This window comes from Schistocerca nitens, chromosome 8 (assembly GCF_023898315.1).
Source record: "Schistocerca nitens isolate TAMUIC-IGC-003100 chromosome 8, iqSchNite1.1, whole genome shotgun sequence".
Classification (NCBI taxonomy): Eukaryota; Metazoa; Arthropoda; class Insecta; order Orthoptera; family Acrididae; genus Schistocerca; species Schistocerca nitens.
In genome coordinates, this window is record NC_064621.1 from 133,645,353 (window position 1) to 133,660,439 (window position 15,087).

The 15,087-nt window shown below is 44.8% G+C and overlaps 1 protein-coding gene across 4 annotated transcripts in view; it reads right to left on the reverse strand.

The window, feature by feature from the left end:
- LOC126198890 (semaphorin-2A-like) overlaps window positions 1-15,087 on the reverse strand; it is a 1,278,287-nt gene that overhangs the window by 7,139 nt on the left and 1,256,061 nt on the right. For all 4 annotated transcript variants that reach the window (XM_049935505.1, XM_049935503.1, XM_049935504.1 and 1 more), the window contains one exon: window positions 1,594-1,840. In XM_049935505.1, the coding sequence (XP_049791462.1) occupies window positions 1,594-1,840 (247 nt within the window). The remainder of the gene's footprint in view (window positions 1-1,593; window positions 1,841-15,087) is intronic.

The following is a 15,087-nucleotide window of genomic DNA, read 5'->3' on the forward strand; positions in this document are numbered from 1 at the left end:
TCGGTTGGTTCAGGAGGGTAATACGGAACGCCGTGCTGCATCCCGACTGCCTCGTATCACTAGCAGTCGAGATGACAGGTATCTTATCCGCATGGCTGTAACGGATCGTGCAGCCACGTCTCGATCCCTGAGTCAACAGATGCGGAGGTTCAAAATGGTTCAAATGGCTCTGAGCACTATGGGACTCAACTGCTGTGGTCATCAGTCCCCTAGAACTTAGAACTACTTAAACCTAACTAACCTAAGGACATCACACACATCCATGCCCGAGGCAGGATTCGAATCTGCGACCGTAGCAGTCGCACGGTTCCGGACTGCGCGCCTAGAACCGCGAGACCACCGCGGCCGGCCAGATGCGGAGGTTTGCAAGACAACAACCATCTGCACGAACAGTTCGACGACGTTTGCAGCAGCATGGACTATCAGCTCGGAGACCATGGCTGCGGTTACCCTTGACGCTGCTTCACAGACAGGAGCGCCTGCGATGGTATACTCAACGACGGACCTAGGTGCACGAAAGGCAAAACGTCATTTCTTCGGATGAATCCAGGTTTCGTTTACAGCATCATGACGGTCGTTTCCGTGTTTGGCGACATCGCGGCGAACGAACATTGGAAGCGTGTATTCGTCATCGCCATACTGGCGGATCACCCGGCGTGATGGCATGGGGTGCCATTGGTTACACGTCTCTGTCACCTCTTGTTAGAATTGACGGCACTCTGAACAGTGGACGTTACATTTCAGATGTGTTATGACCCGTGGCTCTACCCTTCATTCGATCCCTTTGAAACCCTAGATTTCAGCAGGATAATGCACGACTGAATGTTTCAGGTCCTGTACAGTCCTTTCTGGATACAGAAAATGTTCGGCTGCTGCCCTGGCCAGCACATTCTCCACATCTCTCACCAAATGAAAACGTCTAGTCAATGGTGTCAGAGCAACTGGCTCGTCACAATACGCCAGTCACTACTCTGGATGAACTGTGGAATCGCGTTGAAGCTGCATGGGCAGCTGTACCTGTACACGCCATCCAAGCTCTGTTTGACTCAATGCCCAGGCGTATCAAGGCCGTTATTACGGCCAGAGGTGGTTGTTCCGGGTACTGATTTCTCAGGCTCTATGCACCCAAATTGCGTGAAAATGTAATCACATGTCAGTAGTAGAATAATACATTTGTCCAATGAATACCCGTTTATCATCTGCATTTCTTCTTGGTGTAGCAATTTTAATGGCCAGTAGTGTACATTCGTGGGCGTTAATATGCTTCGGATAAAGGGGTGCATACCTGTTTTCAGTCAGGGTCCTGTAGGCAACGGCAAACGTTTTCCATGAAATCACTGACCTTCTGGGCTCGATGTTGGTTAAATGTATTGACAGTTGTGCCGATTACTTTTGAAACAATAGAGTTAACTTACGTTTTTTTTAATCCGTTTCGTTTTCATTTGACAGTCCCTTATATCTGTGATTGCTTCCGTGATCAGATTGGCTCGATACTAAGTTGTAACACCTAGCTCACAGTCAATTTAAACGCCTATGCAGTTGTTAACACAGCACAGTCTGACCCTTATCGACGAAGTGACAGTAAATGCTCACCGCCTGCTTGCGCTCCCAGGACTTCATGGCGGTCTTGTACTTCTCGAACTCGTGGCACCAGTCGGAGTAGATCTTCTGGTAGTCGTGCGACTTGCCGGGCGGCGAGCAGCGGTGGGTGTCGACGGTGACGTTGTAGGAGCAGAGCAGCGCCCCGCCCAGCCAGCAGTCGTAGCGGCCCGCGTCCGCCTCCGTCACCGCGATGATCACCAGGCCGTGCTCCGACGTCTCGATGTACTTCTCGGGCTTACTGTACAGCAAGAACACGACAGTTACACGGGGGCAATTACTGGTGTTCCCTCCAACTCTCCCTCTAAAAATGGAGGAAGGCTCACTGGTGGAGAACGTCTCATCGAAGTCAGGACCTACAAGCAGATTTTCAACAATCGGAGCAAGTTATGAGAAACGATTCCTGGGAGAATAAACAACACATTGAAAAATTCATGATTTCCGTAATAAATAACACTTTATCCGTACAATGTATACTCCAGGTCGTCACACGCTATGTACTCTTGGCATAGTGTGGGCTGCGTCACTACCATGTAGCGACCACATGAGCTTTCGTATTTCTATATATTTCTTCCAAAAGAGGTGGCATCTTGGGCTAATCATCTGTCCAGAGTTGGGGAAGTACTGCGATTCCTGTAAGAGTAACGAACTCAAATGCGTACCGCTGGCGTCATGGAGAACAGCACAGTCCTTTGTCAATGAATGGAAAGGTCTCGCCCACTGGGTGCTACATATTGTAAATGGAACTGCATGGCAACGATGTAGTTCCATACATAAGTTCATCAGACCTTATTTCATCTTTCTTCTGTGAGAGATCGCCTTCCACAGTTCGTTTCAAATGTTCAAAACCTCTGGGACGCCTGTTGTAAAACGGGTATCGGTACTTTCACTGCTTTGTGCACTGCCCGACAAAAGTGAGGCGTTCAGAAGCCATGGTCGTATGAAACTTCCTGGCAGATTAAAACTGTGCGCCGGACCGGGACCTTTGCATTTCACGGGCAAGTGCTCTACCATCTGAGCTACCCAAGGACGACTCACGCTCCTTCCTCACAGCTTTACTTCTGCCAGTATCTCGTCTCCTACCTTCCAAACTTAACAGAGCAGTTGTCCGCGAAAGGCAAAGGTCCCGAGTTCGAGTCTCAATCCGGCACACAGTTTTTATCTGCCAGGAAGTTTCATATCAGCGCACACTCCGCTGCAGAGTGAAAATCTCGTTCTGGAAACATTCCCCAGACTGTGGCTAAACCATGTTTCCACAATATCCTTTCTTTCAGGAGTGCTAGTTATGCATGGTTCGCAGGAGAGATTCTGTAAAGTTTGGAAGGTAAGAGACGAGATACTGGCAGAAGTAAAGCTGTGAGGAAGGGGCGTGAGTCGTGCTTGTGGTAGCTCAGATGGTAGAGCACTTGCCCGCGAAAGGCAAAGATCCCGAGTTCGAGTCTTGGTCCGGCACACAGTTTTAATCTGCCAGGAAGTTTCATATCAGCGCACACTCTGCTGCAGAGTGAAAATCTCATTCTGGACATGGTCGTATGTCAGTGTAACTCAGTACACATACACATCGCAGGCAGTTATGTGAACTATTACGGTTATAATTATCTGTGACAGGTAAAAGGAGCACGAGAGTGACTAGTTTGTATTTAGAGTTGTTACCAAGTCTGCTAACGTGTACATGGGGGTTGTACAGCGTCGTATGTTGAGTGATCACTATGATAGAAAGTGAGATGCGGCGTATCCCTGTAAGTATTATCAGCGTCTGACTCAGTTTGAAAGCGGCGTCATTGTGGGTTTCCATTTCGTTTCCATTTCGCAGTCTTGTCAAATCGTGGAATATCCAGTTTGTGGTGGATTCGGATATGACAGCGGTCCGGTTTTGGACAGCATGGGAACGGGAGGAGGAATTTATTCGTCGTCAAGGTCCTGGTCGAGCACGTGGTTCAAATGGCTCTGAGCACCATGGGACTTAAGTTCTGAGGGCATCAGTCGCCTAGAACTTAGAACTAATTACACCCAACTAACCTAAGGACATCACACACATCCATGCCCGAGGCAGGACTCATCCCTACGACAGTAGCGGTCACGTGGTTCCAAACTGAAGCGCTTAGAACCACACGGCCACACCGGCCGGCGGTCGACCACGTGTGCCACACGGTGGAGTATCGTCATATTGCGCAGCAAGCACATCGTAAACCAGGGCCGGCCAGAAATTCTGCACGCGTGCGGTGCTCCTGCACACGTGCAACTTCCGGGTCACAGCGTTCACGCCGCAGCCATCAGCGTTCATGTAGTGCATGTTTCTACGCACAGATGTCGCTTTACCCTCTTGCTGAGATACTCTGTACCGGCACATTCTAGTGCTCTTTCCACAACTTGCAAGCCAACCATGGAAGGTATTTCGCGTATTAAACATTTAAAATACTGTCATAGTCTACTTTTATGTTAACAGTTTAACCCAGTAAGACATGTAATACAGTTAACAACCGTGGGTTTTTATTAAGGAAGCTTAACTTGGTTGGTTGGTTTTGAGGAAGGAGACCAGACAGCGAGGTCATCGGTCTCATCGGGTTAGGGAAGGACGGGGAAGGAAGTCCGCCGTGCCCTTTTTGAAAGGAACCATCCCGGCATTTGCCTGGAGCGATTTAGGGAAATCACGGAAAACCTAAATCAGGATGGCCGGACGCGGGATTGAACCGTCGTCGAAGCTTAACTGACGGCAGGTAAATACGCGTAATGTATTTAAGAAAGAGAGCACTTAGCGACTTCCAACGAATCTTATTCATGATTTCAAATAACATTAAACTAGTGCAAGGTTTCCTATAACTAATTCTCGGTGCCCTCAGTTACACCCACATAATTTCTCTCTCACTGACCTTTGAACAGAATGACAACCGCAGACCTCTCGATGATCACCTGTTATTTCAATAGCATTATTGCTATATCTTTCATCAGTTCCGTCTGAAATCTGCATAATAACCGACAGTTAGATGAATGTTATGTTTTATCGACTTCAGCTGAGCGTAGCCCTTCACACATTTTAAAAAAAAAAACCTAGATGTAAGTATACATTGAAACAATCGGTTTAATGACCAATTTTCCTCTTGCTTGTACCACATAAACAGTGAAGTGGTGCCGCCGCCGTTCATTTAGGACACATGTGTAATAACAGATGTCGCTGTCGCTCGCTGTCGCACATGTGCAGCACTTCCGCACGTCCGCACACTGTGCAGCGTTTGGCCGGCCCTGTCGTAAACCCTTCACACCTGAGACTGCCGTACGAGATGAAGTAACGGACTCCCTGCGTCATCCTTTGTCATCCCGCAACGTTGATCGAAGGCTAGCAGTAGTTGGATTAGAGCAGTGCCGTCCAATGCATAGGCTATCGTTAGCACTACAACACGAACGGCTGCGTCTGAAACGCTGCCGTGAACAGGATGCATGGACTGCCGATGAACTATTCCGCATTGTGTTCAACTGAATCGCGGTTCTGCATTACCCTGGATAGCCATCGTCGCCGAGTATCACAGCAACCAGAGGAGAGTTTAGATTCTTTCAGTGTTTTGAAGACGCACAGCGGCGTTACCCTAATGTCATGGTATACGGAGCCATCGGTTATGACTCTAGGTCACGGCCGATAGCGACACAGCCGCACGTCACATCCTGCTTCCAGATGTGTTAGCTCTCTTGCGACATTATCGTGGTGCAATTTTTTAACAGAATAACGCTCGTCCACGTACAGCAAGTGTCTCTATGAACAGTCTGCGTGATGTTGATGTATTCACATGGCCAGCAAGATCCCCAAGTTCGTTCCCGATGCAACACGCCTGGGAACATTTCGGACGTCAACTCCTCCCGAGTATCAGTATCTAGGATATCAAGGGCCAGCTACAACTGTTGTTCGACAACTCGCCAGAGGAGAGGGTATACCAGCTTTATGACACGCTCTCAAATCAAATCAGTGCATGCATCCAGGTACTTCCTACTGATAAGAGGGCTCATACAATATTTCATGCATAGCCATCCCTGGAAATTATTAAATAGGTTTTTGCGAGACATAACTCGTCTTTGTAAATTTGACTCGACTTTTTAATCACTGCGATAACAGCACATACAGGGTGTTTCAAAAATGACCGGTATATTTGAAACGGCAATAAAAACTAAACGAGCAGCGATAGAAATACACCGTTTGTTGCAATATGCTTGGGACAACAGTACATTTTCAGGCAGACAAACTTTCGAAATTACAGTAGTTACAATTTTCAACAACAGATGGCGCTGCAAGTGATGTGAAAGATATAGACGACAACGCAGTCTGTGGGTGCGCCATTCTGTACGTCGTCTTTCTGCTGTAAGCGTGTGCTGTTCACAACGTGCAAGTGTGCTGTAGACAACATGGTTTATTCCTTAGAACAGGATTTTTCTGGTGTTGCAATTCCACCGCCTAGAACACAGTGTTGTTGCAACAAGACGAAGTTTTCAACGGAGGTTTAATGTAACCAAAGGACCGAAAAGCGATACAATAAAGGATCTGTTTGAAAAATTTCAATGGACTGGGAACGTGACGGATGAACGTGCTGGAAAGGTAGGGCGACCGCGTACGGCAACCACAGAGGGCAACGCGCAGCTAGTGCAGCAGGTGATCCAACAGCGGCCTCGGGTTTCCGTTCGCCGTGTTGCAGCTGCGGTCCAAATGACGCCAACGTCCACGTATCGTCTCATGCGCCAGAGTTTACACCTCTATCCATACAAAATTCAAACGCGGCAACCCCTCAGCGCCGCTACCATTGCTGCACGAGGGACATTCGCTAACGATATAGTGCACAGGATTGATGACGGCGATATGCATGTGGGCAGCATTTGGTTTACTGACGAAGCTTATTTTTACCTGGACGGCTTCGTCAATAAACAGAACTGGCGCATATGGGGAACCGAAAAGCCCCATGTTGCAGTCCCATCGTCCCTGCATCCTCAAGAAGTACTGGTCTGGGGCGCCATTTCTTCCAAAGGAATCATTGGCCCATTTTTCAGATCCGAAACGATTACTATATGGACATTCTTCGTGAATTTGTGACGGTGCAAACTGCCTTAGACGACACTGCGAACACCTCGTGGTTTATGCAAGAGGATGCCCGGCCACATCGCACGGCCGACGTCTTTAATTTCCTGAATGAATATTTCGATGATCGTGTGATTGCTTTGGGCTATCCGAAACATACAGGAGCCGGCGTGGATTGACCTCCCTATTCGCCAGACATGAACCCCTGTGACTTCTTTCTGTGGGGACACTTGAAAGACCAGGTGTACCGCCAGAATCCAGAAACAATTGAACAGCTGAAGCAGTACATCTCATCTGCATGTGAAGCCATTCCGCCAGACACGTTGTCAAAGGTTTCGGGTAATTTCATTCAGAGACTACGCCATATTATTGCTACGCATGGTGGATATGTGGAAAATATTGTACTATAGAGTTTCCCAGACCGCAGCGCCATCTGTTGTTGAAAATTGTAACTACTGTAATTTCGAAAGTTTGTCTGCCTGAAAATGTACTGTTGTCCCAAGCATATTGCAACAAACGGTGTATTTCTATCGCTGCTCGTTTAGTTTTTATTGCCGTTTCAAATATACCGGCCATTTTTGAAACACCCTGTACCTTCTCAAGCCATGATATTTCATTCACTTTCCTCCTCCCAATCGGCGTACTTCAGTATTTTTGCTAAGCGGTGTATTACATTACCTTTAGCGCTAATCGTGGATATGATGTCGGGGGTATGACAGCTTGTATCGACTTGTGGTAGTAACAATGAAGAACAGCCTGTTGTCTCATGGTCATTATTGAGGAGAGCAGAAGAACTTTAACAGCTCTGTTCTCGCTCCAATATTCTTCAACTGACACGCCTGTGACGTACCTCACCGCATTTTCGATAAAGTTTCCTAGGCAGCTGCTCAAACTAACTGACTAGAGGTAAGGCAACTATCCTGTAGAATGGTCTAGGAAACTTAGTTTTCATTACAGCAAGTGAAGATTGTGACCAAACCTATCTAAGACAGTAGATTCCTCTTGAGCATTATAATAGCATGGCAACTGTTTAATGGGAACTTTTCTCAGTAAAAGGTGAATAATTTTCAATTGTTCTCTAACCTTCGAAAAGCAACAAGCTGCGCGAGTTGATCTGTATTCTAACTTTGTTGTTAGCCGCGGACAAGCAAAATAAACAATAACACGATATTTCCCACAACGACATACGACAGGAGTGTTGACGCCACAAGCACCTCAGACATGATACAATTTCTGGTAGCATGACGTCAGAGTGTGGTAGGTCGACCAGTAGCAGAACAGTCATACTATTTGTAAGATATGACAAGCAGTCATTTGCCCCAGAAGAAGGACGAGGTTATCGTCGAAAGCTCGCGTTTTTACTGTAAATTAGTGACGCAAGGAAACCCACAAAAATTTTCACAATAAACTGCTTATATGCCAGTGCGTGAACTATTGTTAGTCTGTATTTACGATCCAAATATGATACATTCAAATTTGAAGGATATTCATATAATATTTCATGAATATCCATCTCTGGAAATTATTAAACAGGTGTTCCCGAGAATCACTCATTTTATTTCGTGTCTACCTTGGCTTCACTTGCTGAATTACTGTCACATTCTGTCCATATACAAACTGGCTGGATACCATTGTCTCTGCACTTTTTCGTATAGGACCAGCGTTCCCCTTATATGGAGACCACGGACTCAAGCATTTTATTACCAATCAATTACCTTTAACTTCGTTTACTCACAGTTTTTGACGGTCCCAATTAATATTGCCATTCTGTGTTAGTCAGATGTACAGGGCAATTCGAAATGAATGAACCGATTATCAGCGGCTTAGATAATTTTTAGAGATATATCTATCATAATGAAAACTGTTCCTCCATAGCACAAAAAGGCGAATATGTTCTGGACAGAGTAAGGGATGTAAGATCAGTGAACTAGCTTTTCGACTTATCTGGTAGATTCAAAGATACTTAAATCATAATATCTTGACGTCAAGGCCACATCCCTGTGGAAGGCTTTTTCTTTACTTTTTTTCGTTTTTTTTTACTTTTATTACTTTGTTGTTTTGTTTATATTTTGTAATTCTTAATTTTGTTTGGTTTTCAATTTATTAATTCTTTTTTGTTTTATAGTTACACACATTTCATTCTTATACACACGAGACTGTAACTGTCTTTTACATATACCCTCATTAAAATAAACAGTGGCTGTCAGGTCCGGAGACCTACATGTTTCAAAAGCGCAACACAGCATCTACATGTCCAGTACGACCTATCCAACAGTTAGGATGAAGTTGATTTAAAAGTGTACGGACCTCCCGTATGCTAATGTGGTTAAGGTTCCATCTTGCTGAAAGATGTAATCCATGGAATTCGTACCACGCTCTGGCAACATCCATTGCTCAAGCATGACCAGGTTTGCCGAAACACTTAGCTCGATGAAGAAAAATGAACGGTACAATTTTTGGGCTTGCACGGCGTAAAACACGTTAACTTTCGGTGAGTCACGCCGCTGTTTAATTGCACCCGACTTTCGGCGAGTCACGGTGACGTTCAATTACACACCAAGGCTTTTCTGTTCCCCACATTCGAATGCTGTGGCGGTTAACATTGCCACATACGTGGTAGTTTGCTTCATCACTAAAAATGAGACTTGCAGCAAACGTATCTTCCTCCATGACTTCCAGCATTGCTGTAGCGTAATCCGTACGTTCGACGTAGTCTTCCTGTTTCATTTCCAGTAAAATCTGAATTACGAGCGGTTTCATATAGACCTTTGTTTTGAGAACAAGCCAAACCGTTATCTGTGATACTTGTAGCTCCCTTGTAGCATTGTACGTCGAGTTTCTTGAACGAGATACCAACGAAAGACGAAGTCCTACGTTTTGTGCTGATACACGTGGCCAATCGGTACTTTTTTCTGTGCACAGACATCCTGTTTGTTCAAACCGCCGAATTTTGTTAGCATTTGGGGCGATTCATTGTATCGCTAACGATAACTTTTCTGCTCTGTGACGATGGAACGACGAGTGTTAAATTCGAACGCGTAGGATGCTTTCTGTACGATACTTGCCATATTGAACTATGACTTGGAGCTTTTCACTTATGTGTTACCGCACAAGCCTCGCCTTCTGATTCACTGCGATTGAACAACGATCGAAATTCTCGTGATCCTTATCGGCATGTTGCTATGTATGAAGTAGTTCTAGCAGTTTATGACCGCTGTGTTCATTTTGAATTGTCCTGTATTTATATGAAAATGTTCAAAATGTGTGTGAAATCTTATGGGACTTAACTGCTAAGGTCATCAGTCCCTAAGCTTACACACTACTTAACCTAAATTACCCTAAGGACAAATACACACACCCATGCCCGAGGGAGGACTCGAACCTCCGCTGGGATCAGCCGCACAGTCCACGACTGCGACGCCTATGACCGCTCGGCTAATCCCGAGCGGCGTATTTATATGATACGGCGCCAATGATTCATTTGTATGGTTTAATCAAATGTCGGTCAGTTTTTTTCTTTACTGATGCGCTGACGCGAATAATGTATCATTACCCCACAATGCGATCTTTGCCCAGGCTGGCAATTTGTTAAGACCTAATTAAATCATATAATACTATATTTATCGTATATACCATTCGAGGAAGTCAGTCATTTGTATCTGCAACGAATTACGGTTTAGTGACGATCTGCCGTACAGTGTCAACAACAGAGGCTCCATCTTGTTTCCATGGAATAAGTTTGAAATCACCTGGGAGACAAAACGTTCAGGACAAAATACTGCTTTCTACGAATGAAAAAATTCGCTATCAGTTTTCTAACCTGTCTGAATACGCCAGTGAGAGTAGTTTAGCAGACGTTGGTGTTGCACTCAAATGGAAACGTATTAAAAAATATATAACTGCTCGAGTTCTCATGTCTCCCTGTATCAGTACCTTTCTGAATACTATTTCATAGTACAATACAACGAGGGCTTTTACAGCTGGTGTATGCTTCAATTAAAACTTCCAAGCTGAGAGGCCGTGGTCGACGTATTATGCCGTTCACTGACAGTTGTCCGCCCCCGGTAGCTGAGTGGTCAGCTCGACAGCCTGTCAATCCTACAGGCCCGGGTTCGATTCCCGGCTGGGTCGGAGATTTTCTCCGCTCAGGAACTGGTTGTTGTGTTGTCCTAATCATCATCATTTCATCCCCACCGAGGCGCAAGTCGCCTAAGTGGCGTCATATCGAAAGGCTTGCACCAGGCGAGCGGTCTACCCGAAGGGAGGCCCTCGCCACACGCCATTACTATACTGACCAACCTCATCTGGGTGTAACGTCTTCAGAGAGAAATAGGCAGCTGCACTAAGTCTTCATTTATTAAATGCCTCAGGGGGGAAGAATCGTCAACATAGATTCGGCGACAGGATGGGACGCACAAGAAGAAAACTTGGCAACTGTATCCCCTCAAGCTTCCGAAGATGTCGCCCGAAAACTATGACGAAAATTCAGTGAAAAATTGGATACATACATCGACCAAGGGCCTCTCAGGCCCGAATTTTTAACTGAAATGAAAAAGACAATGCAGAATTTAAAGCAGTATGGGCGGGGGCAAATTTTCAATCTAATTTTGAAGAATATGAGTCGTGAGGGAAAGAAATTCTGGAATTTAAACTCCTGTTGACGTTGATATCATGAAATGTCGAGCGCTAGCTCCCGTTGGAAAAGATGAAGAGGGAATTCGGCTACATGCCTTTCAAATGAGCCGTCTCGGAGCTTACTCTGCCGATGTCCCTGGTCTCTGTAGCGGCTGATTATTATGAAAAACCTTCAACGTTAATGTTAGCCTAGTCTGGTTTTTATTGAAGAGTGTATGTCATCGTAAGATTCCAAAATGTCAAAAGTTAGAGCCTAGTAACTTATGACAGACTTACACTTTAACGTGAAACCCGTACATCGGTGCAAAATCGTACGTCTCAAATCAATCTATAAATGTTTACTTGTGGTAAAAGCTTTCTTAAGAACTAGAAAAATACTCGGGCTATTTGGGGTGGCACCTCGCACGTTTAGATCGCTAATCTAGCGGTGAACAATGTCAGCCAATATGTGAAAGCCACGAAGTACATTTATAACTGTAACGTCATCCTAAATGTAAATATTTTTCCATAAATTTGATAAATCCATTTCCGCAAACCAACAAACGTTAAAACGAATGCCGCTGGGGTAATTGTTTATTCAAATATGCGATGAATCCATAACAAGCGGAATAAATTTCAGTTACCTTCACACGTTACAACAGACTCCAAAGCATATTAAAGGGTACGAAAACATCTCCCGAATGAAACCGCCTGCAGTTTACACTTGTAATTTCAAATTATGGTAATAAGTGGACGTTTTTAGGGAATCAGAGAACAGCTCCAAAGGGAAGGAAATATCAACTATAGTTTAAACTTCTACTCTAATTTGTAAGTCGTGAACTTCATTCTGCATTCAGAAACAGCGAATGCGACTGTACGTCGACTATACGATTTTCTAGTAACATACGAATATTTATGCCGTATCCGAACTCGAATCTGGATATCCCGCTTTACGCAAGCGGTCGCCATAACCTCTCTGGCTATCCGTACACGACTCATGGCCTAGACCCAAACTTGCGTATGTCCTAGTATCTACGTTCCAAAGTGCAAGCATACAGATTCTATGATGACTGAACAGAGAAGACATTGTTTTTGTTCGTGAGATTGCCTTGGTTTGACATGACATACAGTAGTGCAGAGCCTGTATTTTACAGTGTCTGTCTAGTTCGATGTGAATTTCCTTCGAACATGCATGATGTTCATAAGATAAGAAGTAAAAAGTATCCAAAAGAAACAGATATAAGATGAGGATTTTTACTAATAATTCGTATATCACATAATTTCCTATCAAATTTACAGTTCGGCTTTAGAAGTGGTTTAATAACTGAAACTGCTATATTCTGTTTCCTCTCTGAGGTACCGGATGGATTAAATAAAAGCTTTCGAACGCTGGGCATATTTTTCTGATTTAAATAAGGCGTTTGATTGTGTTGATCACAAAGTATTGCTCCAGAAGTATATGGCGAGTAGCTCACAATTAGTTCACGTCTTACTTTAACAACTGACAGCAAAAAGTCATTATTCTCAGTGTTGAGAATGGCTGTGAAGTGGGATCTGAGTGGGGCATGGTCAAATGGTGGGGGGGGGGGGGGGAAGGTGCCCCAGGGATCAGTGTTGGGGCCACTCTTGTTCCTTATTTATATAAATGATATGCCCTCTAGTATTACAGGTAATTCTAAAATATTTCTGTTTGCTGATGACACTGGCTTGGTTGAAATTTTACGTTCCATGACCTTGGAAATTTCCTCGTCAATTTGGTCCTACGGAACTAGACGTGTAAATAAGTAAAGTAAATATAGCTGACGTACAATTGTATTCATAATTTAATATGGCTGTCAGTCGCCAGCAGTTCCTGTTTCTCCGGACACGCAAGCACGTCAGATGGAATTTTGCATCGAACTACACAGACACTGAAATACAGACACTGCCCTACTCCAATTTGTAAGATTAGCACTACGAGATCAAGGAATGGGAAGGGCACAGTAGAGATTGAAAGCACACATGGAGGAGTCAATGGGAGAACAGCACTGAAAGTAGAAAAGTAAATAACCAATGACACAACAACGGACAGGTAAATCAACATAAAGAGATAAGCGTATGTTTCTCGATAGCAAGAAGCCTCTATACATGGTTTTTCCGTAAGAGCGTGCAAAAATTTAACAGTACATAGAAAATGCTCCAATGAACCATTTCAGGTAGGAAACCTGGGGTCGTAGAAGCCAGCTTAAGCAGGTAATAGGGATAAAATCACATTACTGTGTACCTTTTTATCTATACTAGTTATGCAATGAACGTACCATCCGTGCTGTAGCTTACAATACGTGCAACACGACGAGTACTTGTAGTGGGGTCCGCTGAAACACATCCCAGCATCTTCCCTTCAAAATTGGGTGTGCGAGTGGTCCTTATGTTTCCAGGTCCCCCGTTTCTTCTTTCCTATGAACCAGTCATCCGCTTTCGTCGGTCGAGAGAAATAAACACTAGTCGTGACTGACGGATGATGCCTGTTAGGAAATCGTTCCCTGTACAGCCTTTCAGCAGCGAGAGCATTTCAGCGTACTTCCTCATACACTAGGTGCTTGTCAGTGAGTTCTGCGAAACTGTACCGTCACTGCTCCATTGTATTGTACAGTACGTTTCTGAATAACTCTGAGTAATAAATGGATCTGTCGTTGATTCATAGCACGTTCTGTCATGGGACAACGTAAATACCACACAACAAGGCCACCTTATAGACAAGTAAAGTAAACAAAACCTGCATCATGACTTCCTAGTAATCAGGTTCGTCTTCCTTGTCTCCTTGTAGGAAATAAAGACTGTTCATATAAATGGACAGTACAGTACGTGTGAACTTGAACGCATGTTAGTTGTAAATAAGCTGGAAAACAGTAATGTTAGACGAAGTGGTACAGAAATTCACTTCGGTATCGCCGTAAGCTGGCCGGCCGCTGTGGCCGAGCGGTTGTAGGTGCTTTAGTCCGGAACGTCGCTGCTGCTAAGGTCGCAGGTTCGAATCCTGCCTCGGGCATGGATGTGTGTCATGTCCTTAGGTTAGTTAGGTTTAAGTCGTTCTACGTCTAGGAGACTGATGACCTCAGATGTTAAGTCCCATAGTGCTCAGAGCCATTTGAACCATTTCTCCTTAAGCTGGCTTCTCCGACCCCAGTTTCACTACCTCAGTTTGTTCATGGGAGCATTCTCTATGTCCTGTTGCATTTTTGCACGCTCTCACGCAAACAACCAGTATAAATTGTTCAAAACAACTTGAGCGTTATCCTCATTCTGACTTCTCACCATATTATCGCTTATCGCAGGGTCAGCCTCACCCGCTATACATCGCTTGTAGAATCGCTATAGTGGGCTCGTTTCCACAAAGACTCTTCAGGAACGCTCAGGGGCTTCCATCCAAGAATGGGAGAGGACAGTACGGAGAAAATGTCTAAAGGCCTGTACGGAGCACGTTGCGCAGACTGCGGCAAACGTTCTGGAAGGGAACGCACTGGACCGACGTTGTGTGACTGTAGGTCTTGGCAAACACAGTCCGTTTCAATAGAATACTTCGGGCTGTGTGCTTCAGTCGTCATGTGACAAACCAGCACGGCTTAGACTGCTACCGCAGAGTACTTTCATCGAGGTGACCTAGAATTTTGATGAAGGGCGCTGTCTGTGACTGAAAGGCCGACTGTTCCCACTTTGATTTCGATAATCAATGGACAAGAATACGATACTTAAGAATAACTGTCTACGTGGTAAGAATCCTTATTGCCAACGACTGCTCAAGAAGGCATACTCTCGAAAGTATATTCCACTTATTTATGTAA